General features: G+C 40.3%; 2 protein-coding genes and 1 long non-coding RNA gene across 6 annotated transcripts in view; 1 reads left to right on the forward strand and 2 right to left on the reverse strand.

Moving 5' to 3' along the window:
- The window catches only part of POP1 (POP1 homolog, ribonuclease P/MRP subunit), a 40576-nt gene extending 21192 nt beyond the window's left edge, over positions 1-19384 (reverse strand). The window contains exons 1-11 of one of the 4 annotated variants that reach the window (XM_082364238.1): positions 19277-19384; positions 13740-13880; positions 12090-12257; positions 10217-10392; positions 8734-8982; positions 5377-5464; positions 4367-4554; positions 3421-3677; positions 3185-3296; positions 907-1018; positions 258-377 (exon numbers count right to left, since the gene is read on the reverse strand). In XM_082364238.1, coding sequence (XP_082220364.1) covers positions 258-377; positions 907-1018; positions 3185-3296; positions 3421-3677; positions 4367-4554; positions 5377-5464; positions 8734-8982; positions 10217-10392; positions 12090-12257; positions 13740-13878 — 1609 coding nt within the window. In that variant the 5' untranslated portion in view covers positions 13879-13880; positions 19277-19384. The remainder of the gene's footprint in view (positions 1-257; positions 378-906; positions 1019-3184; positions 3297-3420; positions 3678-4366; positions 4555-5376; positions 5465-8733; positions 8983-10216; positions 10393-12089; positions 12258-13739; positions 13881-19276) is intronic. The other 3 variants (XM_082364237.1, XM_082364236.1, XM_082364235.1) reach the window with 3 other exon arrangements.
- The window catches only part of LOC309615225, a 92865-nt gene that overhangs the window by 24660 nt on the left and 40996 nt on the right, over positions 1-27209 (reverse strand). The window lies entirely within an intron of this gene.
- RIDA (reactive intermediate imine deaminase A) lies at positions 19443-27180 on the forward strand. Its single transcript, XM_082364507.1, has 6 exons — positions 19443-19640; positions 21556-21661; positions 23133-23187; positions 24498-24566; positions 25486-25541; positions 26513-27180. The coding sequence occupies exons 1-6, from the start codon at positions 19576-19578 to the stop codon at positions 26573-26575; spliced, it is 414 nt and encodes a 137-aa protein (XP_082220633.1). The 5' UTR covers positions 19443-19575; the 3' UTR covers positions 26576-27180.

A 27209-nucleotide genomic window follows, 5' to 3' on the forward strand; every position in this document is an offset into this window, starting at 1 on the left:
AGGTTTTACTAGATACTAAAAATAGAGAACTCAGGGAAAAAAATGAACATAAGGATCAGGCTACATGTTTACAGCTGAAAGATACTTCCTCATACACCATCTCCTTTGATCATAATCACCTTGAAAGGTAGGCAGGTAAAGACTGCCCTAATTCTTCTACAGATAAAGTTACCGCAGAAGTGTCACAGACAGAACTCTTCTAATGGGACTGACTGCTCTAAATAGTAAGGAAAACCAGGTTGTCTCAAGAACTTTACCTTGGCATTTTTCTGGATTGGGCAAAACTTTGGACCTCTTTTGAGGCAAATTTATTCGTGGATCACCAACTGTCAGTCCCAGAATAGTACCTGCTGGAATTTCTGCTGGTGATGTTATTCCTTTAGCAAACAACAAAACAAAACAAAAAGCAAACAGAAAGTTATTCACAAACACATATATATTTGCTTTTATTTTCAAATTTTTCTAATGAAACTTTCATCTTGGGCTAATTATGTAAAGACACGTATTCCCCTTTTTTTCCCCAAAGATACTTTCAGAGAATAAATTAACGTTCATAAAGAGTGAAGTTTCTTACAAAAAACATTAAATTAACATAACAGGTTATTTTATGACATGAACATGTATGTTCCTGTCAATAACTACAGGAGCTTCACACACAAATGCAATCATGTGAAGGTAAGTAAGATTTTATTTTAGTAGCTGGTACATGCATTTATCTATAGCAATGGAATGCCAATTATTTAGAATACTAACACCTCATTTGTGCTTTCTTGCTGTATTTTAACAAACAGTTACAAGTTAAAAAGCACCACTACATTTAGGTAGCTCAACTGCAAGATGCTCTTTTAACCCATTTCCCACTCTTCCCTTCTTCCCCAGTACAACCCAGTATCCCCCCTGTTATACCTCCCAACAATTCAAAAATGGTTTCCTGTCTGTGATGAAGGGAAACGCTATCAGGATTCCTGCAGGTTTCAATCCACCAAGAGTGAGGTGTCTTCTCTGTGTCCTCTCCCTCCTGGAAAACAACAACTCCTGTTCACCAGACAAATAATGGATCAGACTTAATAATTTTGGTTAAAATGGTTGTGCTATTGGCCCCCATCCTTTTTTCCCTGTTTGTGGGAATGAATCTTTTATGAGGGGAACCAGGGAAACTGTCGCATCAGACTAATGATTCTTCTAATTACAGACAAGGACACAGGACTATACTTCTCTCAAGATTTCACAAACTAAGAAAAACATTCGTGGTTTTCTGGGAGACTACCTACCTAACTTACTGCACACCTGTGGTCTCTGTAGCACAGTGCCAACAAGAGATGCCTTGCTCCTTGTTCTTCTCCCACTCTACCAACTTCATCACCGCAGAATGAAGCAATAAAATTTTCCTCACCAAAGAAAAACCAAACCGATACCTTTTGAAGAAATCTTCAGCGAAAGGATTTATGACTACTATAGTATTTCTAGAAATCTCAAGAAAGTTACACAAGTATTTTACTTGCCTTCTTTCTGAACAGAACTAGGAATTGGGAAAGGTTTCAAACAGCACTTCAAGTACTGTAAGCATGTCCAGGAAGAGAACCTACAGCCATGATTCATGCCAAAGTTCACTGAAGTAGGATGTGCCCCTACAGATTCTAACCTGTAATACATGCGCCCTTTACCTCACACAAACTCAGGTGGCACAAACTAGTGGTTCAAAGTACAGGCCCTGGAACCAAACGCCCTAGGTTCGAATCCTCCCTCTGCAACTTATGAGCTAGCATGGAGTAACAACTCTGCACCAGGCACTGTGCTAAGCCCAGGGGACAGAGTAAAGAATGGGACTGCCCCGTCCTTGCCATCACGAAGCGCAGACTCTAATGAGACACGAACATCGAACAGATATGCAAACAAATCTAGACGTAAATAGAGGAAATGTGCAAGATGGGACGAAAACAACGGGAGGGATATAATTTAACTTAGGGGATCAGAAAAGGATGCTAGAGGAAAATGATATAGATGTTGAAACTTAAAGAATGAGGAAGGCTTAGCCAAGAAGAGCGATAGAGGTGGGACATTCAGACAGGCTCTAAGGGAGGTGAGATCTGACATATTCTAGAACCTGGAAGACGGCCAGGGTGGCTGAAGTGCCAAAGGCGAGGAGAGATGAGGCCAGACAGACATGAAGGTATAAGATTACCAGTCAAATTAAGGGCTCTGGAATTTATCTCAAATACATTGAGAAGCTATCCAAAAGCTTTTAATCAGGAAGTAGCACGATGTGAATAAATTGTCAAAGTATCACTTTGCCTCCTGCGTGGAGAAGAGAGTGAAAAGCGAGAGCAATGAAGGAAAGTTAAGAAGCTGCTTCAGGATCCGGGAAAGAGACAACAGTGGTTGAGACTACTGTGGAAACAGGGAAGAGGGAGAGAGAAGTCGTCTTTGTTTTTTAAAGTATCTGTCTTCTAACAGCTCAAACTCTGTTCAGATCTATCACCATATTCAACGTGTCCAATCTGCGAGAGGCACAGGCACTGAGAGGTTAATTGCACAAATACCGAAAAACAAACCGAATCTGAACCCAAAGTGTCTGATTCCTAATCTAGTCTCTACTCTCCAGACCTGCACTGTCAACATGGCAGCCACTAGCCACAGAGAACAGTTTGAATTTAACTGTTAGTTAATTAAAATTAAATAAAGGAACCAATTCACTTCCTCAGTCACGCTAGCAACTCGGTAGCTACATGTGGCTGGTGGCTCCAGAATGGACGGCACAAAGAAACATCACCCTCGCAGAACGTTCTAGTGGACAGAGAAGCACTCAACACACTGTTCTCAACCTGTTAGATATCACCCTTAAAACTAGCCCCAGAAAATATGCAACACACAAGTACAAACAAAAAAAAACTAGCATATACTTTCCAGGATTTTAGGGGCTCCCTGTTAGCTGCCTATGGAGAAGTTATGAACCTTCTACAAGACTCAGAAGCTGCAGGACCAGTCTGTATTTAAATAAGAACAAGTCAGTTTACTTATTACATTCACTTAGATTTGCTCTTCTAGGAAAAGGGAAAGATAAAAGTCTTTGATCATAAGCATAAGTAGGGAAACAAACATTTACAAGCCATGGCCCAAAATGTTACCAAATTACGTTAGGTTTCACAAATTTGCTAAGAAGGAGGTGACCAGAATAAAACATTACAAGCACGTTTACTCTCACAGTGTGGACAGAAGCAGCTTTGAGTGCTTCAGTTAGGATGGAGTGGGAAAGTGGACCAATCAGCCGGAATCTGTTCATCTCCATCGTCAAATCACTGAAAGAAAGAAAAGGTCTTAAAATGGAAACTTCCATCGTATATGATGTCTGTTTCACCGGCAAAAACAGAGCACACCTTCACTGAAAACGGTCAGTAGGTTCAGAGCAAATTCAACCCATACCTGATTACAATGCCTGTGGTCGGAGAGACCCAAGAATACGGTTGAAGTGGATCTCTAGTTCCATCACCGACGATTTTTTTAATTGGTTTAGCATTTTCCTCATCATCTTTCCATTTTCTTTTCTTGCCAATTTTCTCTTTGGGCAGGTCAGTTTGGCTTTTTTCTTGGGATGGTGTCAGAAGGGGATCAGGGAGGCAGACAGTCGACTTGGTGGGTTCCATACACTGGCACACTGCTTTTATTTCCTCTAAGATATCCTAAGGATATGTTCAAACATTTTACTTTTAAACTCTGGAATTTAAATATGTTTCGAATTTAAGCTGGTTTAGTGTATGTTATTTTTTCTACCTTTAAAAATGTACATTTTTATTCTTCACAAATTAAACTAAATTTATCATCATCAAAAAGGTTTTTTGATTCCTCTGCACTTAGAACAAAAAAAGAACTCCGAAATGTCAAAGATTAATGAAAACAACATGAATACTCTGACCAGTTTTTTTTAAAAACTAGTTTAAAGAGGAATTTGGAGAAAATTTACAGTCTACTGTATAAAAACAGTGAGTATGCTAAAAAAGGAAAGCTAAGCTAAATGCAGTATTAAAAAATCATCAGAATTACTCAAAACAGATTCTCATCATCAAACAGGCTCTCACAAGCACCTGAATACCAATGAACCAATTCAGGCTGATGGAAGGATTAGTCCCAGTGCACCATTTCAAGCCCTTTGCATAACAAGATTGGTTTTCATCTCTCCTTCTACTTAGAGCTTACTAAAAGTCAGATCAAGATTTGCTCCACTTAATATTCACATAACTATCCTCCCTATATTCAAATACCAAGCTATCAATCAAACTTTTAGACTATTGAAATTTCTATAGCACTGATTTCCAACAGTAATCAAGAATACAGTAACAGAGTGATGAGTAAATACTGTCAAGGATTATACCTGTTTAAGACTTGGATGAAGCCAGATCCACAACTGCCTGCTCTCAGAAGTGTCACCAGGGATCCTCTCAGCCTTCCAAATAAATGTCACAGGACCCAGCATTTCTCTAGGATATTTATTTGCCCGGTAAAGCATGAGACTACCTTGGCGCTTTCCAGACAAACAGTGAACTGCTGCAAAAGTCAATCCTGACATAAACAAAAACAAAATTCTAAGATTTCAAGTGCTGAGACTGCAGTATTAGTTCCTGATAGCCATACTGTTATTTATTGTCTATCTCCATGATGGATGAGGTGTTGGTTTTGATCACTGCTTAGATCAAGAAGTCATCAAAACCACCCAAGAAGTTCTCAACAAATATTTGAGTAAATGATTTAATGAGTTTTGAGTTTCCTCCTGCCTAAATTCACTCCACCAGAATAATGGTTCTCTCACTTTACACTCAACAATATTTGGAATGGTTTAAAAGCCACCCCAAGCTCTCCTTATATGAACATAGTCATTGGTAACAAGAACTGTCTCAGTAAAGCATGTTTAAATTCCAAAATGCTTACAGCAGACACTTGTTCATGAAATGAATATATATATAAAGACTAAAATAGGACTCTGGGCTTCCCTGGTGGCGCAGTGGTTAAGAATCCGCCTGCCAATGCAGGGGACACGGGGTTCGAGCCCTGGTCCGGGAAGATCCCACATGCCACGGAGCAACTAAGCCCATGCGCCGCAACTACTGAGCCTGCGCTCTAGAGCCCGCGAGCCCCAACTAGTGAGCCCACGCGCCACAACTACTGAAGCCCGCGCACCTAGAGCCTGTGCTCTGCAACAAGAGAAGCCACCGCAATGAGAAGCCCGCGCACCGCAAGGCAGAGTAGCCCCGCTCGCTGCAACTAGAGAAAGCCTGCACACAGCAACGAAGACCCAACGCAGCCAAAAATAAAATAAATAAAAATAAATAAATTTATAAAAAATAGAATAAAATAAAATGGGACTCAGCTCTGAAACAAGTTTACCTGTGTCTATGCTACACATTAGAGAAAGTGCCTTCAGTATTTCTTCCTCTTTGCCCTTCAACTCCAAACAACAGTAGTAGGATAAATCCTGCAAAAAGAGGGAGATACAATCAAATACTTGAATTTCTATTGAAAATGTAAGTGGCAGTGTCTTACTTTTTAGAAAGAAAATATGTGTTTTATCCCATATTCACAGATAAGTTCGAAGTAGGGTGTAAAAACTACTGCCTCTAAGGAACGGATTATCCCTCCCCAAAACCTACCTAAAGTAAAAAAATCAAAGTAGAATAAGCAAGACAGTAATAAATTCAGCAAAATTATGTTAAGGTTGCTCCCTTTGGTTACCTAATTCAGGACCTCAGGATTACTAAACACTGAGCCTAAAGACACATGTGGCAGTTTATCCCGTATTTCTCCACTGCTCAGTCTTGACCATGATATCCAAATTTGACTAAGCAATGTACAAGGAAAACTGAGAGCAATCAGAGTAAGGCCGTACCAATTTAAATAAGATGAAGAGAGCTCAGACTGAGCTAATAAAATCAATTACATTAAAGAACTATAATAATGGTTAATGGATACTGGAAGGTTACTGAGTGCCAGTGCTGGGCTAACTCCTTACATGGACGGCCATTTAATCTTCCCAAGACCTGATGAACCAGGTACTATCGTAATCTTGTTTGACAGATGAGGACACTGAGACAGAGACTGTTACTTGAACAGAGCCATATCATCAGTAAGTGGAGAAGCTAGCACTCAAGTCAGGCTCACTGACCCCCGAACCAACCCTTCCGCCATAGCGCCTTTAAGCAATTTCAGGACACGCAGCAACTGAAACTAAAATTATAGGTAAGGCTCTGACAAACTCACATTAATCAATGCTATCACTCACACACAGAAACCTTCCCAGCAATAGCGATCCACTATCAGCTGTCAGTGGCAGAGGAACCCCACCAGAGCGTGTACAACTGGGTGACAGCAGAGAATAATGGTTAAGAGCGTGGAACTCTGGAACCAGACTACCTGGGCTCAAATCCCAACTTCACCACTCATTAGTTGTATGGCCGGGGGTAAACTGCTCAACGTCTCAGTTTTCTCATTTGTAAAATGGAAATAATGGTAAAACTTACCCCATACTGTTGTTGTAAGGATTAAGTGAGTAAACACATGTAAAGTACTAAAACAGGCATAAATTAAGTACTCAAAAATATCTGTTATTACTAGCTATTATTTTTATTACTTAGGACTAATCAAATGTGAAGAAGATATCTGATAACCTCAGCAAAAATTCTGTCCAAAATGAGAAGTAACTATATGTCTGCCTTAAGATTTGAGAGATGACAGAGTACAGTGGAAAAAGCAGAGGCCAGGGGAATCAGCTCCCGACGTAGCACTGGGGAGGGCCTATCTTGCTACGTAGGCCACCAACAAGCTGTGCAGCCCTAGGCAAGTCACTTCATCTCTCTGGATCCCAGGCTCCTCAACAGTCAAAATGAAGAATTTGACTATAATCCATGATTTCTGCTGCTGAGTCTTCAAATCAAAGGCTCTTAAAAGGTTCTTGTATTTAGTTTACACCCATTAGGATGGCAATTATCAAAAAAACAGAAAACAACAAGTGTTGGTAGGACATGGAGAAACTGAAGCCCTTGTGCACTGCTAATGGGAATGTAAAATAGTGTAGCCTCTATGGAAAAAAGTATGACGGTTCCTAAAAAAAAATTAAACATAGAACTACCACATAATCCAGCAATTCCTCTCCTGGGTATATACCCAAAAGAACTGAAAGCAAGGAACTGAAGAAATATTTGTACACCCATGTTCATAGCAGCATTATTCACAATAGCCAAACGGTAGAAGCAGCTCAAGTGCCCATTGACAGATGAATGAATAAACAAAATGTGGTATATACATACAATGAAATATTATTCTGCCTTAAAAATGAGGGAGGACTTCCCTGGTGGCACAGTGGTTAAGAATCCAACTGCCAGTGCAGGGGACATGGGTTCGAGCCCTGGTTCGGGAAGATTCCACATGCCGCAGAGCAACTAAGCCCGTGTGCCACAACTACTGAGCCTGTGCTTTGGAGCCCACGAGCCACAACCACTGAGCCCGCATGCCACAACTACTGAAGCCCAAGCGCCTAGAGCCCGTGCTCCGCAACAAGAGAAGCCACCACAATGAGAAGCCTGTGCATCACAACAAAGAGTGGCCCCCGCTCACCGCAACTAGAGAAAGCCCGTGTGCAGCAAGGAAGACCCAATGCAGCCAAAAATAAATAAAATGTAAAAAAAAAAAAAAAAAATGACGGGGCTTCCCTGTTGGCGCAGTGGTTGAGAGTCTGCCTGCCAATGCAGGGGACACGGGTTCGAGCCCTGGTCTGGGAAGATCCCACATGCCACGGAGCAACTGGGCCCGTGAGCCGCAATTACTGAGCCTGCGCGTCTGGAGCCTGTGCTCCGCAACAAGAGAGGCCGCAATAGTGAGAGGCCCGCGCACCGCGATGAAGAGTGGCCCCCGCTTGCCGCAACTAGAGAAAGCCCTCGCACAGAAACGAAGACCCAACACAGCCATAAATAAATAAATTAATAATGAAAAAAAAAAAAAAGTCGGCCAAGGCCATTCTGCCATTGAAAGATAGGCCCTCTGCAAAGAACAAATTTCTAAACATGTACTGGAAGAGAGAGAAAGCTACTGAATTAGCAACTGACCGGGGGCGGGGTGGGGTGGGGGGGAGGCGCAGGAGAAGATAGGACAGCCAAATAAATACTATTATGCAGCTCTAAAACCAACTGTCCTCTCAAAGAGTTTAAAACAAACTTCCCAGCATAGATGGCTCGCAAATATCTGTGGTGGTGAATGACTGCTGAATGAATCCCAAGCATGACCAACAAGACCCTGCAAGATGTGGTTCCTACTTATTCTCCAGAACTAATCTCGCCCTATGTTAGCCCTGCTCTCACTCTCTTCATCTTCGTCACAATGAATTTATTTCAATCCTTCCCTCCTATCTGGCTGCCTCTGCCTTCACTCACTCTGCCATCTCCTTACCCCTTAGAGCTCAGCTCAGCATCACTTCCATGGGGAAGCACTCCTGTTCCTGTTACGAACGCTCACGGTGTTGTATAGTATTCCCTTACAATTGTATATTTGGCTAATTATTTGATTAATGTCAGTGTGCCCCAATAACTTTAGGCTGCTTCATCTCCAGCGTCTGGCAAAATGCCTCTTGCCCAGCAATTATTTTTAAAATGAATAATCTCAGATAGGGCTTTGGCATACCATGAACTAGTCTAAAAGTCTAAATCAGAAAGGGTCTAAATGAAAATAAAGGGGAAAGCAATCGGAAAAGCATACCTGAAGGAGGCAGCGGCTCGTCATGGCTCGATAGCAGGCTCTGTGGCTCTTGACTGTCGGCCTCTCCCCCAGGCAGTAGCCCCACCTCTTGACCATGTGAAATCGCTTCGCGTGCCAGATGTGAGTTTCTAGCCATTTGTTCTTCTTTTGTCTCCGGTTAAATTCTAGCATCCGGTTTATGTGACATCGTCGAGCTTTATGGCACTTATTTTTTGAGTGTTCTTTTTTCTGATGAACTGCTTTCTCTGCCTATAGTTTCAAGAAGACAGGCAGATCCTAGTTTGTAACCATCTCAAAACAAAGTTAAACATTAGGAATTCAAACAGCTAATTTTAGGTGACGTGGAGTACCTTACAGACTCCATTAGTTTGCTTAATTTTTTAACTTGGTGATTTCTCCAATGAAAGTAGAGGAGGCAACAGAAAGAGTGAAGATTTTAGAAAAAGGCAAACTTAGGAAGGAAACACAGTTCTATCACTTACTAACTGGGCAAGCTTCGGGGACTGGGAAGATTAGAATGTTGATAAAATGTTCAACACAGTAACTCAAACTTATTTGCAGCTATTAATATTAGAAAGCAAGAAAGAATAAATCAAATGCTAGCTTTGTGTTGATTTTTTTTATTGTTTTTTAACATCTAAGAATATAACTAAACCCAAAACTTAGGACCAAAGATATAAAAGTGGGGAAAACCTGCACAGTTCATATCACTTAGGTACTGACAGACAAATGCTAAATGCTATCACTAGGAAACAGACCTCACATTAAATCTAGAGAGAACAAAATTCCTGTTCAGTTTTCATTCTTCATTTCTTCCACAGCTAAGCTAAACTTTTGTGGGAAAAACTCTTTTCCATTAGTTTGTGGGCCCCTTAAGAATAAGGACTTTACCTTAATGGACCCTAACCCCACCACCAGCATAATACCAGTACACAGAAGGCACTTGATAAAGAAATTTTGAATCAATTAGTAAAGACATAGGGTGGTTAGACAATCATAGAATGTCCAAGCCAAGAATTTTGGTAAAGCCAAAAACAATTGGACTTGAACAAAAAATTAAATCCAAGTTCAAGTTTTCAACATTAAAAAAAGACAAAAGGCAAATACTAGGCATTGATGCTGCCTTTTTTGACCTTCCAACTCTCAACTGGTCACAACCACAAAGTGCAGAGCTAAAATTACTTATCTGGTAAGAAGGTCAAATTTTCATTTTAAATCTGGCAGGGGAACATCAACTGTTTAACATCATAAAGAGAGAGAGGTTCCAAATGCTGTATTTAAAAGTAGCTGTAATATCCAATGGCCTGCTAATTTTGGAGGGGAGTGGAGGTGGAGGTGGGGAAGATAATGATTAAACCAAAAAATACGCAAAATGAGCATGTTGTTTTTTAGTCTTCATTTTAATAAATTCTGTTAGGTTAATACTTCTCAATTTCCTTTAAGAACCACTAACCTAAACATTTACATTAAGGGACACTTATACCTCTTTCTGGGCAATCTCCTGTAACCGTCGAGGAAGGCGTTTGACATTGTGACTCATGGCTCTTCGTCTCATGTGCCGTGGCAGCGTCTGGAAAACCAGTGAATTAGAAGATTTCTGGGTCACTGCTTTCAACATGGCACTGATTTCAGCAGCTCGAGCTTGAGCAAAAGTAGAAGCTGTCGAAGAAAACACCACCATCATTAAAAACTGATCTTGGGGCTTCCCTGGTGGCACAGTGGTTGGGAATCTGCCTGCCAGTGCAGGGGACACAGGTTCGAGCCCTGGACTGGGAAGATCCCACATGCCGCAGAGCAACTAGGCCCGTGAGCCACAACTACTGAGCCTGCGCGTCTGGAGCCTGTGCTCTGCAACAGGAGAGGCCGCGATAGTGAGAGGCCCGTGCACCACGATGAAGAGTGGCCCCCGCTTGCCGCAACTAGAGAAAGCCCTCGCACAGAAACGAAGACCCAACACAGCCCAAAATAAATAAATAAAGGAGTTCCTTTAAAAAAAAACAAAAACAAAAACAAAAAAAACTGATCTTGAATTGACACTTTTCCTGGTAGGTTTCAGAAGGAAAACAGATTTGAAGCACATGAGCTTCCAATTCACCCACTACCCTAACTCCTAATAGATTAACACCAATAGTAGTTATTTCTGTTATATGATTGTGAAACTAAGGATTCGGTTTTACTTTTCTAATCAGAAAAAATTTAGTTAAAAAATAAGGTAAAAAAGAGTTTTTTTTAAAACAGAGAGCTGGGCTTCCCTGCTGGCACAGTGGTTAAGAATCCGCCTGCCAATGCAGGGGACACAGGTTTGAGCCCTGGTCCAGGAAGATCCCATGTGCTGCGGAGCAACTAAGCCCATGCACCACAACTACTGAGCCTGCATGCCACAACTACTGAGCCCATGTGCCACAACTACCGAAGCTCGCATGCCTAGAGCCCATGCTCCGCAACAAGAGAAGCCACCGCAATGAGAAGCCGGCGCACCGCAACGAAGAGTAGCCCCCGTTCACTGCAACTAGAGAAAGCCCGCGTGCAGCAACGGAGTCCCAATGCAGCCAAAAATAAATAAATAAAATAAATAAATTTATTAAAAAAAAATAAAAACAGAAAGCTACATGCAATATAATCACAACCATTCTTAAGTGTAATAATCCCACAAGAAAACAAAGAAAAAACAAAATTTTAAATGATTTTGACTCCAGGGGATTTCTTCCTTAATATTTCCTGTTTTTTTACAAATATGTGACCATACGTATTTTTAGTTTTCTTTATTGAAAAATAGACTATTTTTTCTGAATAATAAACAGAGCACTGGAGAAATTTAAGTGAATTCCTCCAAGAAGGCATAAAGAAACACCAGAAGGCACGCTTAAGGTGTGTACAAGGAATACAGGGTTACCAGGTAGTGAGGGGTGAGCGTGAAGGGGGGTATTGGGAAATGAGACTGGAAAGGGCCTGGAGACAGGTACTTACAGGTCTTGGCTGCCCTCAGAGTGCGTTAAGTTGGGTTTTATCTTTGGACATGCTGTGCTGAGGAGTGTGGATGGTGGTTTATATTTTTTTAAAAGGGGGGAGGGGGTGGCAGAGACGACTTTAAGACAAAAAGGAACAGTTCACAAATCAGAACCTCTAAGAAGACAGTAAGAGAGAGGAGGGAGCCCGAAGGAGGGAGAGCTAGCAGGCCCAGGGAGGCGCTGGCCTGAGTCCAGGCTGGAGGTGAGACGCGCCCATGTGGACGGAGGGGAGGAGAGAGACGGGGAGGCAGGGCCAAGGCCCCGGCGGAGAGAAAGCATTAGAAATCTGGCTGCAGGAGAAACAGAGCTCCCGGTACAATCAAACTTGGCTTCCGTACAAATACCTACCGGTTATATACTTGGGAATCTCCTGAGAAGTGCCCTCGGGACCTGCTTTCCATCCTCCCTTTTTTTTAAAGGTTACCCTGGAGGAAGACTGCTCCTTCGCATCAGATTCAGCCAGTGAATGGTGGGTCGTTCTGGTTTGCCGCTGTCGTGAAGTTCCAGAATGAGGCTCTAGTACATTTTCAAAAAAGAAAACAGAAAGAAAAACGTCACTTTTATCAGAGATAAGGATTAGAGTGTTGGGTGAAAACTGATCAGGTTTTTAATCCTGCAACCACCCTGTAAGTGGCTATTACTGTCCTCCCCTTAAGGAGGAGGGATCTCAGGCAGGGAGGTGAGTTGACTTGCCCAAGGTCACATAGCTAGGAGGCAGCACGCTAGCTAATCATGTCAGTGTGACACATGAAAGAACCTTGGGTATAACAGATATGAGGGAAATTTTCTCCATATAAATAATGCAATGTGGCTTTTACACCTAAGCTCCCTTAAATACTATAATCCACATGATTTTGCATACTCAGTCTTTCATCATAATTCTCTGGCACACTCAAGTTGAGAGCCACTATGCTAAGAAAGAAATAAAAGCAGAGTCTCTATACAAATGTCTAGGCATTCAAACCATTCTGACTTTAACACAATATCTCTATGAATACAGGGAAAGATCAGTAGAGAATTTTACAGCCTTCCTGTTTATTTCCATGGCAGTGATAATTATAAAGCCCCTATAATCATGAAACATGTTGCAAGGTCTGTCATTGTGAGGTTTAAATGAGATAATGTGTGCTACAGCTTCTCATTGGCACAGTGGGCATCAATGTTGGATCTGAATCAATTTTCTATTGCTGCCTGATGAACAGCTATCCCCTTCATATCACTTACAAGGTTCTAAAATCAGCACACAAGTTAAACGCAGATAAGATGAATGCACTGCATTTCTTTTAGGAAATATAGAAGTGTCATTTAATAATAACTGTTAAGGTACAGATAAAATATATCAGCTCTAAAATACCTACAGCCAGTTCTCATTATTCCCAGCAGTTATGTTCTAGAAAGTCACAGCCAACACTGAACTAGTGAACACTGAACCACTGCTCCTAGAGAAAATAAGTATGTATCTATGTATGTATGTATATATACATCTCACAGAGATTATGATCTTAAATCGTAAGAGCAACTCATCCTAGTAGATTCTACTTCCTTTCTCTTACAAAGAGAAAATGAGGTTCAGAAGTGTTAAGTGACCTGCCTGAGGCTGCCCCACAATCGGAATTCAAACCCCGGTGAGAGCTGGAGCTTCTTGCACTACACTGCCCTGTCCCACCAGTCTCCTTCCTCCGGTCTTCTCCGTAAGAAGCTGAAGCAGGAAGGCACTGGGAACCTCCACTGGAAATACCCACGTCAGGTGACTCAAAATTTTTCCCACTCTTTGCACCTCCCCGAATGACCATCAAAGTGCCATGAGTACTAAGTTTGGGGTTACAAATTTAGCAACTAGGTGAATTTGCAAATACAAAACTTGCAAATAATGAGGGTCAACTGTATCTATTTTTAACTCAACTCTTTTATCATTTAGATTATGACTATCAAAAGGAGCTGACAAGAGCAATCTGATCCAAATGGAAGTATGTGTAGAGAGCACCATGTATATCTTACCTTTTTGAGTCTGGAAAGGTTTTCCACCTCCATTATGGTACTTTACACCACTATCAGCCACAAAGCCAGAGGATAAAGTCACATTGGTGGGCTGGTTTCTCATTTTCTTAGCATGTTTCCTTTCTTTTGCATTAGACATTTCTGGAAAGAAAGTAATAAATCGAGTACAGGGAGAAGGAACTTCCTTTCAAAAATAAAAATAAATGTAATGAATAAATGTTCATGTGACTCAAAATTTGATTCTTCAATATAATAAATCTCCATTTATTATAGCTGGATTAATGATATCAAAATGTTATCATGATATTGATCTACAGCAAAGACCCCAAGCCCGATTCAACAGAAAATAATAATTTTGTTTTGCACTGTCAAATAATTAAGTCACATACCAGTGTTGACACTGCATAAAGTCTGTTGGAAGAATGAAAAATGAAGTGTGAGATAAGATCCCTATGCCACGGTAAAAAAAATTAAATTAGCTAAACCTGTTTATCAAAACTCTTAGGTGAAACGAGTCACATGAATCAATGAAATATGGGACACACTATTCAGATATGGTAACCTCACCAAAAACTGAACATAAATTACGGATGTTTTCATTTCTACTGCTGAGATGAGGCCAGCTGTACCTTTAATTTAGAATAGCAAAAAGATTTCAGCTTGAAGTAAGAAGGACAAAGGACAAAAACCTAGTGGAGCCTGATTACACAGTAGTTTCTCAACTCTCAAACTCAATGCCCCCCTTCTTTTACTGAATAGTTTGAACACCTGTTTTCTGTTTTTAAATGAAATTCATTAATTACATAACCTACTAGACACATAACTTTTATCAAAACATGTCCTACAATATGTGTCCTCATTGTGATGTAAAGGAGAACTAAAAGTAATTCTAATAAAATAATATCTATTTTCTGTATGTAAATATTTCACCATAACTAGATGGCATTATGAAATAGAGATATTTTCAACCCAGGGAGATAATCACTGACACAGGCACCAACACAGGCATGGGCACAATCTGTAGAGCTGGAGAAAGGTCCTGAAGCCCCCATGCAACAGTCATTAACTCTTTCCTTGATGACTGTAGGGAGGTCAGACACAGGGAATGGTCCTGCAGGAAAAGGGGGACACTAGGAGGCTGGGAAGCTCAGAGTAGCAGAACCAAGCTATTCTCCAAGCATTTAAATGTTTTAACACTAGTCTTTACTCATACCTAAACATAGAATTACATGTCTGGGGCTTCCCTGGTGGTGCAGTGGTTAAGAATCCACCTGCCAATGCAGGGGACACGGGTTCGAGCCCTGGTCTGGGAAGATGCCACATGCTGTGGAGCAACTAAGCCTGTGTGCCACAACTACTGAGCCTGTGCTCTAGAGCCCGCAAGCCACAACTACTGAAGCCTGTGCGCCACAACTACTGAAGCCCGCGCACCTAGAGCCCGTGCTCTGCAACAAGGGAAGCCACCGCAATGAGAAGCCCGTGAGCAGCAATGAAGACCCAACGCAGCCAAAAATAAATAAATAAATATTTTTTTTAAAAAAGGATTACATGTCTGCAACAGCTACAGAGGCAAAGTAATACCGGTGTGTTGTACTAGTACCTCTAAGAGAAGGTAGTAATGCCACTGGCGACATAATTTCCCAAATTGGTAAACACTCTTTGGTAAAGTACAAAATTGTTTTAAAAATACAATCTTGCCTAATTTATTGTATTCCTGGAAAATTCAGTGTATATTAAATCCATGAAGCCAATGCTTTCATGCAAAGCAGAGTCAGGTACTGCACCCTGCAGGATGGCTAACATCCCTGACCCCTGCCCAGTAAATGGCAGCAGTGTTACCCCAATCATTATGCTGACCAAAACACCCGCACAAACTTTCAAATGCCACATCCAGATTTGCACCACGTCCAATAAGTAGCACTGAATTAACTACCTTCCATTCACTTACCACCTTTCCAATGCAAGACTTCATGCAAAATGAAGAGTAACCTATGTGGCATAGTGTTTAAGAGCCTTCACTATCTTCCTTAACACTTTTTAGTTGTATAATCTTAGGAAAGTTACTTTCCCTCTTTGAGCTTCGGTCTCTCCTTCTATAAATGGGAATAATCAGCAGGTTGCTATGAGTATTAAATAAGATAATGTACATAACACAAATCATGGGGCTTTGCATAAACTAAGGGCTCAGTTTATGGTAGCTCTTATTCTTAAATAATGAATGAAATAACAGAGACTTATGTCATTTCACTTTCTCACTCCATTCTGCTTTGACCTAAATGAAAGACAACCAGATCTACACCCCAAAACATTTTTCAAACTAAAAAATATGTAGGAGGTCAATGGAGTTCTACAGAGCTTGTTGGCTAGTGAAGGACACGATTCAGATCAGTCTGTATTAAGAACCATTCAAAATTATCCTACAAAACAATTTAATCCACCTGCTTGAATCAGAACTTGCCCAGCAAAACAGAGCACTACCTGGGAACCCTGGGTGGGACACCAGGCTTAGGGTAACCTTCAGAAGTCACATCTCTGAGCTTAGGTTTGAGAGCAAAAAATTAGCAGATTGAACTAGCAATGATCCTCAAACAGTTCTGACAGCAGGAGAGAATGAATATAGAATACATCCTTATCAAGTCTGAGAATTTAGTTTAAAATAGCTTCCAGAAGGAATCTTAACTCTTATCTTAACATTCATGTGAATTTTACATCTACTCCTAATAGTCACAGTTTGTGTTTGTTTTCATATCCATTTAGTCAAAATTTTAATGAGCACTAAATATGTGTCAGGCTTTATAAAAGTGTTTTCTCCCAAATCTTCAAATTGGACATGTCATGTTTTCTCATACAGCATATGATCCCCTGGTTGATCAGACACACCCTTTGGTAGAGTGGACTCTGGTTTGAAAACCTGGGGATTAAAAGGGTTATGTCTGATTTCTTTCAATCTAAAAAATTGGTGACTCAGACTTAATATAAAGTCTGCCTTATGAATACAGGTATGTTGTTTCACAAGAAATATTTTACTCAAGTTTAATTATTTGTAATGCTCCAAGAAAGCACCTTATTTAAAGAATCATATGGTGAACTGTTTTGGAAGTTACAAACACCTCCTAATTATCCAGTTTAATCAAACTTAACAAGCTTTTGGGTACCTACTATGTGCATAATAGCTTTGGGCTGTGCATATACCAAAGTAGTACACGGATGCGGCCTCCTTCCTTAAAGAATTAGTCATCTCAGGCAGCCAACACTTACTGAGAACTTCCTGTGTCAGGCACTATTCCCCATGCCTCACTCATCCAGTCTCACAACTCCACGAGGGAAGTACTAGCACTATCCTCATTTCATAAATGAAGAAACTGAAGCACAGAGAGGTCACACGAAGCTTGTCGTTGTACTGGGATTCAAACCGGGCAGTCTGGCTCTATTCACTATTTTTAAAACAAAGAAAACTTGGGGACTTTCCTGGTGGCGCAGTGGTTAAGAATCTGCCTGCCAATGCAGGGGACACGGGTTCATGCCCTGGTCCAGGAAGATCCCACATGCCACGGAGCAACTAAGTCCGTGCACCACAACTACTGAGCCTGCGCTCTAGAGCCCGCAGGACAGAACTACCGGTGCCGTGTGCCACAACTACTGGAGCCCACGTGCCTAGAGCCTGTGCTCTGCAACAGGAGAAGCCACCGCAATGAGAAGCCTGCACACCGCAATGAAGAGTAGCCCCCGTTCGCCGCAACTAGAGAAAGCCCGTGCGCAGCAACGAAGACCCAACGCAGCCAAAAATAAGTAAACAAAAATAAAAAAAAATAAAAAAAAAAAACTTAAAGAATAAGACCACATATAATAAGAGACTAAATTTTGCAGTATAGCACAATAGGAAACTGGATAAGGGAAAGAAAAAGTGTGAATCTGCAGGAAAAGTCAATGAGAAAATAGGATTTCACTAGTTGGAACTTAGGGAAGAAAGTATTCAGGAATCTGCTTTGTGAATTCAGGAGTGAGGATGCTGGATGACTAGACTAGAACGGGAAGAGACAGTAGAAGGGGATAAAACTGAGTAGGCAAGGGGAAGCCAAAACTCTAAACCAATGAAAAAGCCAGAAGTTGGAAAGCCAAAACCTTAGCAGTATGTAGAACAAAATGAGGGGGAATAACGAGGATTTTCTCATATTCCGTTTCAGAAGCAGGGTAGGGCAGGGATTTTGCCAGTCTTTTTCACTGCTGCATCTCCAGGACCTAGCCTTGCACAAAGCAGGGACTCAATATATATACTTGTTGAATGTACATGTGCATGCATAAATGGAGTGAAACGTGCCTATAGTGCGTATATTAACAGTAAAAAATATTTAGCCAAGTGCCACTGCTTCTGATACAGCATGACCGAATATCTGCCAAGAGAACAGCTCTGGGGCCATTTGCTGCACCAAGACCTATAATCTCCTACCTGAAATCAGATCCCAGTCACTAGGCTTCTGCTGAGATAGAAAGGGAACGCAGAGACACCTTGAAAATCTTGGGGAGCTCTCCCAGAGAAGGGAGCATGGGAGGGGGGAGGTGAACAATGCCCAGGTCTCACTGTGGTCCCCTCAATGACCCATCTTATTCCTTTAAGATGTGCAAGCCTGCTCCCAGGACGGCCTCTGCCCGGAGGGGCAATGCAGAGAAATGACAGACACAGTGGGCTCGGTCACAGGGGCTGAAGTGTAAGTAGATGAAGTAGGGGGTCCCCGGAGAAAGAGAACCAGGCATGGATTTCTTGACATAAGAGAAGCCATTTTTGGCCCAAGCCATTTGGTGATCTAAGCCTGGCCACAGTGCTTGCCTTTAAACAGGTCTCAGTAATAGTGATCTTAAGGGAACTAAAGAACAAACGACTGTTATCAGGCAAGAGAAGTAACAATAGTAAAAATCAGTTGTAAACTCCCATTTCTATTTCCATGACAAAGGTTAGCCTGAAGCACTTTCTTGAGCTGTTTTGCATAATCTGAACCCCCTCGGGCACTCAATCACCAGGTCAACAGAACCTAACTGATGATGATGTTGACCTTTCTTATGACCCTCTTGGTTTCAACTAAAGCTTGGACACTGTTGACCTTTGCCACAATTCAATGCTGAATTCCCCTCTGCTGGAGCCCCTTCATGAATATGCATGTATCCTTAGCTTAAAACTTCCCCAATTTTTCTGTTGGGGAGATACTGCTTTGGGAAAGATCCCCGGTGTTCTCCTTACTTGCAGCAAGTAATAAATCCTTCCTTCTCCTGATCTTTGTCTTGGTTGGTTTTTTTGGTTTTGTTTAGTTTTGTTTTGTCTTGACACCCACCAAGACGTGAACCCAGTTCTTGGGTAACAGAAAGAGGTGCCATGCAGGAAGAGGGGCCCCTGCGCAGGCAGCAAGAGAAGAAGAGTAGGTCAGCTGGGTGTGAGGGAGAGAATCCGAGGGGAGCCCGGCCAGTAGTGACGCGCCGGTGGGGACCGCCACACACACTCTCCCATACTTGCGAACCCTGGCGGACGCCAGCCCCCCACGACCTACCTGCCGGTCGCTCCGTGGTCCCAGGTCAGGATGACAACGTTCTACCACAGTCCCCGACGCGACGTGCGCGGCGAGAGAGCTGGAGGGCGCATGCGCCACTGTGACTGCGGCCTCCACGTGGCCCGGAGTCGCACGGAAACTACAACTCCCAGAATGCCGAGCGAACTCCCCCTCCCCCGCCAACCAGCGACTCTTTAAAGCAGGGATTCTAGCCCCAGCTGTTTAGACACGTGAGACACGAGTAGGAGCAGCATACAGGGAAGTTGTCTCCGAGGGGCGGCAAGGGAAAAGGATTAGCCATGTCGTCTTTGATCAGAAAGGTGATCAGCACCGCGAAAGCCCCAGCGGCCATTGGTCCCTACAGGTACAGGAGGCCTCTGGGAGCTGAGAACGATGCGGGGCTGGTGGGGTCGGAGGTTGTGGGGTCGGAAGTTGGGGGCTTGGGCCAGTCCGGGTCCGAGCTGCGGCGGGCCTTTGGGGTTCACCGGGCAACCTCATACAACATGCTGAACCCGGAAACGGAACCCGGGAAAGCGGGAAGCCCACCGAGAGACCCACTATGTGTTATAAAATTATCAATTTTGTATTTAAAATTATAAAGAAAAAAGATAACGGTCTGCAAATCAGGGGAAATGCCATGAAATGAAAGATAGGAAAGTTGGGAGCATGTTGGAAAACAAACTATAGGGAACTAGAAAATTAGAAATGAGAATATCTTGTTTTCTAAATAACCGTGAAATGGGGTAAAACAAATTTTACATCTGAATTTAAATTGATATTGTTTTCTTTATCAAAAAAATTTTTTAAACATTTAATGCCATTGAATTTGTACCTTAAAATGGTAAATTTTATTTTTATATAAATTTATTTATTTATTTATGGCTGTGTTAGGTCTTAGTTGCGGTGCACGGGCTTTTCATCGCGGTGGCTTCTCGTGTTGCGAAGCACGGGCTCTAGGCGCTCGGGCTTCAGTAGTTGTGGCGCACGGGCTCTAGAGCGCAGGTTCAGTAGTTGTGGCGCACAGGCTTAGTTGCTCTCATTACAGAAATAATCAGTTCCAAAAGTAAGCACTTTGCAGAAAAGTGTACCCTCACAGGTGGATCCTTAATTGACCCTTCAGCAGTGATTAACCTTGTCTAATTACTTATTTTCTTAAGAGTGCTCTTGGCATTGCTTTCTTTTGTTTGTTTTACAGCTTTATTGAGTTGTAAGTTACATATAAAATTAACCATTTTAAGTGTAGAGTTCCATGAGTTTGGATAAATGTATCGAGTCATGCGCCTACTACCACAATCAAGTTTTTGAACATTTACATCACCCCCGCAAACCACCCCCCCTTGCAAAAAAAAAAAAATCCCTCATACCCGCTTGTGTTCAATTCCCACCCCTACCCCTGACAGCCACTAATCTACTTTCTGCTGCTTTTTTTGTTTGTTTTTTCTAGAATTTTATATAAGTAGAATCAAATAATATGTAGTCTTTAGTTGGATCTATCCGTGGGTGTTTTTTAATTTTTGTTTTTCCTTTTTGCTATCATGAATAATGCTGTTCTAAATATCCATGTAAAGTCTTCGGACATATTTCTTTTGAGTAGTTGTCTAAGAAAGAAGTTGCTGGGTTGTATTTTTTTTTTTTTTTTTTGGCCGCGCCTCACAGTTTGCGGGATCTTGTGTCTCCCACCAGGGACTGAACCAGGGCCCTCGGCATTGAAAGCGCGTCCTAACCATTGGACCGCCAGGGAATTCCCAGTTTAAATTTTTAAGAAACTGCCAAACTATTTTCCAGAGTGTGTCTACTATTTTGCATTCGCACCAACAAAGTATGAAGGTTCCAGTTTCTCCACATCCTCATCAATACTTGTTACTATCAGTGATGCTTTATTGTGTGTGATGGTATCATAAGTATGGCTTTGGTTTGCATTACTCCTTCACTTTTTGTATGTCTTCTTTAGTGAAGTGTCTGTTCAGATCACTTGCCGATTTTTTACTGAGTTGTCTTTATATTATTGAGTTGTAAGAGTTCTTTATATATTCTGAATGCAAGTCCTTTGCTAAATATGTGTTTTGCAGATATTTTCTCCTAATCCGTGACTTGGGCTTTCATTTTCCTAAAGATGTCTTTCAGTAAGCAAAAGGTTTTAATTTCAATGAAGTCCAATTATCAATTTTTTTTATTTTACATTTTGTTCTTTTTGTGTCTTAGCAAAGAAATCTTTTAGCATTGAGTTTTACATTTTATATTTATGTTTTACATTTATCCTGGATTTCTGTTCATTGCAGTCAGGCTGTGTTAGTCGACAGGACCATTTACATTTCAGGACAGCTAGGCATGGATCCTGCAAGTGGACAGCTTGTGCCAGGAGGGGTGGCAGAAGAGGCTAAACAAGTGAGTCATTGTCCACATTTGAAGTTCCCTTCTCTACTCCTTTTTAATACTGAGTATTAAGAATCCATTTGGCTGATTTGTTTATTATAGAGATAATCAGATAAGTACTTTTTAAGTTACTGGTTGACTTAAGACAGTTTTATGTCAGTAGAAAGTTGGAAATGTGATGAATCATTTAACAACCAAAAAAAAAAAAAGATTTTACTTTCCAAGGTGACCTTAAACCTGAATTATTGGATATCAACTAAACTTATTGTGGTAATGATTTCACAGTATATACATGTATCAAATCATCATGTTATATACCTAAAACTAATAAATGTTATATGTCAATTATATCTCAGTAAAATGGGAGGGAAAAACCCTGAATTATTGAAAACATCTTGCCACTTCCACATGGGTTGGGAAATTGTTTTATCAGGGCCAATGACCTGCAAAAAAAAAAAAATCCACCACCACAAAAGTAAAAGTCAACATTTTGTTAGAAAGAGAAATATCAAAGGTTACATGCAGTACATTTTTTTAAATAAGAATGGGAGATATAATTCTAATCCAATAAATGGAATTAAATTATAATTTAATACATTCACTGAGTCATTTGTAATATCCAAAGATAGAAAACAACCTAAATGTCCATCCATGAGGAGCTAGTTAAATAAATCATGCTAGATCTGTACAACTAAATTCATATGGAAAGATCTCCAAGATAAATTATTATATGATAAAATAAAACCAAGAGGCAGAACAGCATGCACAATAAGCTACCATCTGTGTGTGTGTCTAGGGATACATACATTTATGTTGGTACAAGCATTGACTGTCTCTGGAAGGATATACAAGAAACTAGAAACAGTGGTTACCTTTGATGAAGGAAACTGGGGAGGGGGAGTAAGGGTGGAAGACATCTTTTCACTGTATATGCTTTTTTATAGCTTTTGAATATTTTGTCATATCTATGTATTACCTATTTAGAAGATTAATTTTTTTAAATCATCAACTATTATAATGTGACCAATCAAAGTGGAAGAATGAATTGAAAACTAATAAAAAGGAAAAAACCTTTTTAAAATCAGATGTTGCTTTAAAGAAAACAGGTTTTAATGCTTACTAGCTCATACTTATCCTCAGAGTGATATGGAATTAGGAGCCCCAGTAATAATTTCTGTTTTAGCTTAGTGGACTTTGGCTGAGAATTTCACCATTCTAGCACTGAGGAAGAGACTTCAGTCTTTTTCCTCACAAAAGGAGGCAACTTCTCACTGTATTTCAGAAAGATTCATTCCGTTAAAGAAAGCCAAGAAGCAATTCACTTGTATAGAGGTGGCCTACAAAGAGTAGAATTTCCTAGAAAAGGGAGATTTTTCTGCAACATAGGCTATTTAAGGAGATATTAGTAAAGATGGTTAATCGAATTGAATTAAAGCTTCAATGTAGCATCAGTGCCTTAGGCCTTTCTTACCTCTGTTCACAGGCTCTTACAAACATGGGTGAAATTCTAAAAGCAGCGAGCTGTGACTTCACGAATGGTGAGCAACTTGATATTATTTCACATTTCTGTTTGATATTTCTTTGGTCTTTTTGAAGAACACATGGCATCCAGTAATATGTCATGCCATATCTTTGTTATTTGAAGTTGGTTTAATTTCAGTCCCATTTTAATCAAGAGAGTCCAGAGCCATATACATGATATTGATGAAAAATTAATCATTAGTCAATCTAAGAAAAAAAATGGAAAATTTTATTTGACCCAACCTGAGGATTATAACCTGGCAGACTTACAGAAAGATCAGAGGACTGTTGCGAAGAGGTAAGGGGAAAGACCAGAATATATATGATTTTGGCAAAGGGGTACATGCAATCAAAATGGCACACATCTTGGTAGAAGGTTACTGCTGTTCTCGAGGAACAGATATCTTAGTTAATGGTTTTAGTGCTTCTCTTAGTGTGGGAACATGCGAAAAACTAGCTTCATAAAATTTTCTCCTGAAAATATCTGAGGGCCGGTACTGCCAGTTTTCCCAGAGCACAAAGTGCCTTATCCTGATCTTTTCCCTGAATTCCTTTCTCAGTGTATTGTAGGTCAGCGACTGCAGTGGCTAATGACTTGGTTCTTGTAGAACTGGATGGTGGGCAACATTCTTACTTTACAATCCCCTCTCTTTCGATCTTAATTTCAGCCAAGGTTTGGGAGGCATTTCGTGACCACTTTGTCCTGCGGTGCTAGAAATGCTCATTCCCAGGTCAGGCGAGGATTTCGTTGATATGCCACTCAATGTGCTATTAGTGGACTAAAGCTCTGTTCATAGTAGCCAAAAGCCAGGAAATGATTCCCTCTTGTTGCTTCTTCCCATATCTAGAGTTACACTATTATAATCATTGATCCTGTAGAACTATATTTTAGGTGAATAATTTCAAGTCATCTAGTTATTATTTTTATTGGAGGCTCAGTCACATTTGATAATGCAAGAAACAATAATCTTGTAAAATAGGCAGAACACAAGTAATATAGCTAGTGACATTAATAAGGTCATAAGTAAGTAATGTTATGTTCTAAGGGGTTACATGGCTAGCACCAGCAGAAGAAGAACTGAACGTTATGGTTGGGCAGGTATTTCTGTTGTTGGAGGGGTCCGGCTAATGCTCAGTGCAGATGCACACTGCACACTAGAGGGGACAGAGGAGGACTAAATGGGCAGAGAAAAAATTTTTATGTTTAAATTTTTCTTGTCTTGCCTTAAAATATGAATTTTATTTCATCAGTACTATTTTTCTAAGTAACGTTTTGGATTAGACCAAATAACTAAATAAACCTAATGACAATGTATATATCTCCTAGTGGTAAAAACAACTGTTTTGCTGGCTGACATAAACGACTTCAATACTGTCAATGACATCTACAAACAATGTAAGTAATTTGGCTTTATTACTGTTTTCCATTTTAAAAAGAAATATATCTATTAACCTTAATAAGTGTCCATTATGAATTAGGAATGTTGGGAGATGCTAAAGAAATGGTCATAGATCCTGTCCTAAAAGAATTAATAGTCTGATTAGAAACACACAGTGTGCCCCCCATGAAAACATCCAAGATATTTCTATTGCATTCCCTAGAACAACATACTACAACCGGACAAATCCATTTCCCTAAAGCTTAATTTTGTTACACCCGTCTCAGGCTTTCTAAGCCCTCCTAATCATTTTTCAACACATAGATTGTATTTATTTTCGCTGTGATAAGATCTAGCCACCACCTCTGTTCTACTCTCTCAGAATCATTAGCTGGTTAGTTAATATTTCTGTGCCTTGGTTTCCTCATATGCAAAATGGGGATAAAACCTTATAAGGTTGTTGGAATCTTAAATGAGTTAATACAACATGTAAACATGTTAGAACAGATGCTGGCACGTTGTAAGCACTCAGTAAGTGTTATCTGTTATTATTAACATTGCTGTCCTAGTGGGGAAAATGAGTATCCCTACCACCTGGTGAGATAAGACAAAGGTATAACGCGGAAAAGGCATCATTACTTATAATTATCCCTTTAAAAACAACCTCCTTCATGTCAAACAAGATCAAAGTGTCAGAGTATGTGAGTATTTTCATTTTTTTTCCCAGAAAACTAAGATATTTTTTTAAATATTAAACATCATGGGAATCATGGCAAAGTATTTTATCAAGCAAATATAAGTATGAGCTTCTTTTTTTCCACGTCGCTTATATCTAAGAACTGACACATATCTGAAGCACTTACCAGATTCTTGATCCTGCAGTGTTGAGTTTCAGCATAGTATCTGAAAACTAAAATGAAATTCTTTTAAATTTAGATTTCCAGAGTAATTTTCCTGCAAGAGCTGCTTACCAGGTTGCTGCTTTGCCCAAAGTAAGTACACATTTGTCTTAAAATTAAGAAAATTAAAAATCAAGGCCACACATGGACATGAACACAACGGAATCAGAGTACTTAAATTGTGAGAAAAAGTAAAATAGCAGCTGTATTGTTTTACTGTTACTTAGAGACTATAAATTGAGCCAGGTCTGTGAGTTCTGCAGTAAAAATTTTACTTTTCTATCGTATAATAAAAAATCTAGGGAATTCCCTAGCGGTCAGTCCAGTGGTTAGGACTCTGCGCTTTCACTGCCAAGGGCCCGGGTTTGATCCTTGGTCTGATCCTTGGTCGGGGAACTAAGCTCGCAAGCCACGCGGCGTGGCCAAAACAAAAACAAAAACAAAAAACAAAAAAACACTAGACCTTCTATTAGAAAAAATCATCTGAAAACCAGTGGCTCACAGATTTCTCACCATTCCTACTTTGGTATTCTAGTCAAACTAGAAGCTCTTCCTATGCCCCTTAGCAGCACAGTATTTCTACCTATAAAGAAGCAGCTCTCATGGACTTCTGGCAGTTTTCCACTAAAGAAACTTATCTTCTATGAGTGGTATTTTTGTTGCTTTAATTTGTTGTTACTTGGAATGATCAGTATCATCAAATTTATTAAGGTATAGAATGTGATAGAAGGAGCTCCGAACTTGGAGTTATAAGACATGGGTTTGAACCTATGCTGTTTAGTTTTGTGTCCTGGGATGGGTTAAACAACCTTTCTAAGCTACAGTGTATCAATCCTCTGCATTGAGAGAACCCCTGATAACAGAGCTGCTGTGGGAATCACATAAGCTAACATAGACGAACACATTGAGCATGGTAACCTGGCCTACTGTAGATTCTTGGTGCATGTGCCCCCTCCTTTACTTCTTTGATAAGTTCAATGTTAAAAATGCATATGTTAAAAATTGCGTATGTTTTTAGTAGGTATTATGGCTCTCTCTTAATTTATTCATTATTTTCCTGACAGGGAGGCCGTGTTGAGATTGAAGCAGTAGCTGTCCAAGGACCTCTCGTGACAGCATCACTCTAAGTGGGCCCAGTGTTATTTAGCCTGGAATTTTAATAATGTTTTTAAATTAACATCTTAATTTTTACAGTATTTGTTGGAAAGTGTAAGGTTGACTGAAATATCTGAAGTTATTATGGAAATACCATATAATAAGGGGAAGTGAACATGAGTTGAAGATTAATGATGAATCTAGTTACTGATGTTATAAATTACACTTCTGTAGCACTCATATTACTGGATGTGGGAAAAGAGACACACATTAAATAGTTACTCAGAAAAATAAAAGTAAAGGGAAATAGCATGTAGGAAAGATGAGTTAGTATTCCTGAGAAATAATAAAGAGCACACCTAATTCAATTAAACTCTATTAATTTAATGATGTGAACTATTTAGTTCTCATGTCAGATACATGATTCTGCTTTTACTTGAGTAAAATTAAAGCATTTAAGTTTGAATGGTAGAGGTAAAGGAGAAGAAACTGGACCAAATTTTATATGGATAATATTTTTCTAATGGAAATAAGATAGCATGCAGATTTTCCTTTGTGTGATTCTGTTCACTTATTTTTTAACAGTTTAATGTATACACTAAACCCTATTACCTAAATAAAGGTGGGGGAACTATGAGGTTTAAATTCCAACTTTTTTTCTCAAAG

The sequence above is a fragment of the Balaenoptera borealis genome, assembly GCF_965194805.1.
Source record: "Balaenoptera borealis genome assembly, chromosome: 17".
NCBI lineage: Eukaryota > Metazoa > Chordata > Mammalia > Artiodactyla > Balaenopteridae > Balaenoptera > Balaenoptera borealis.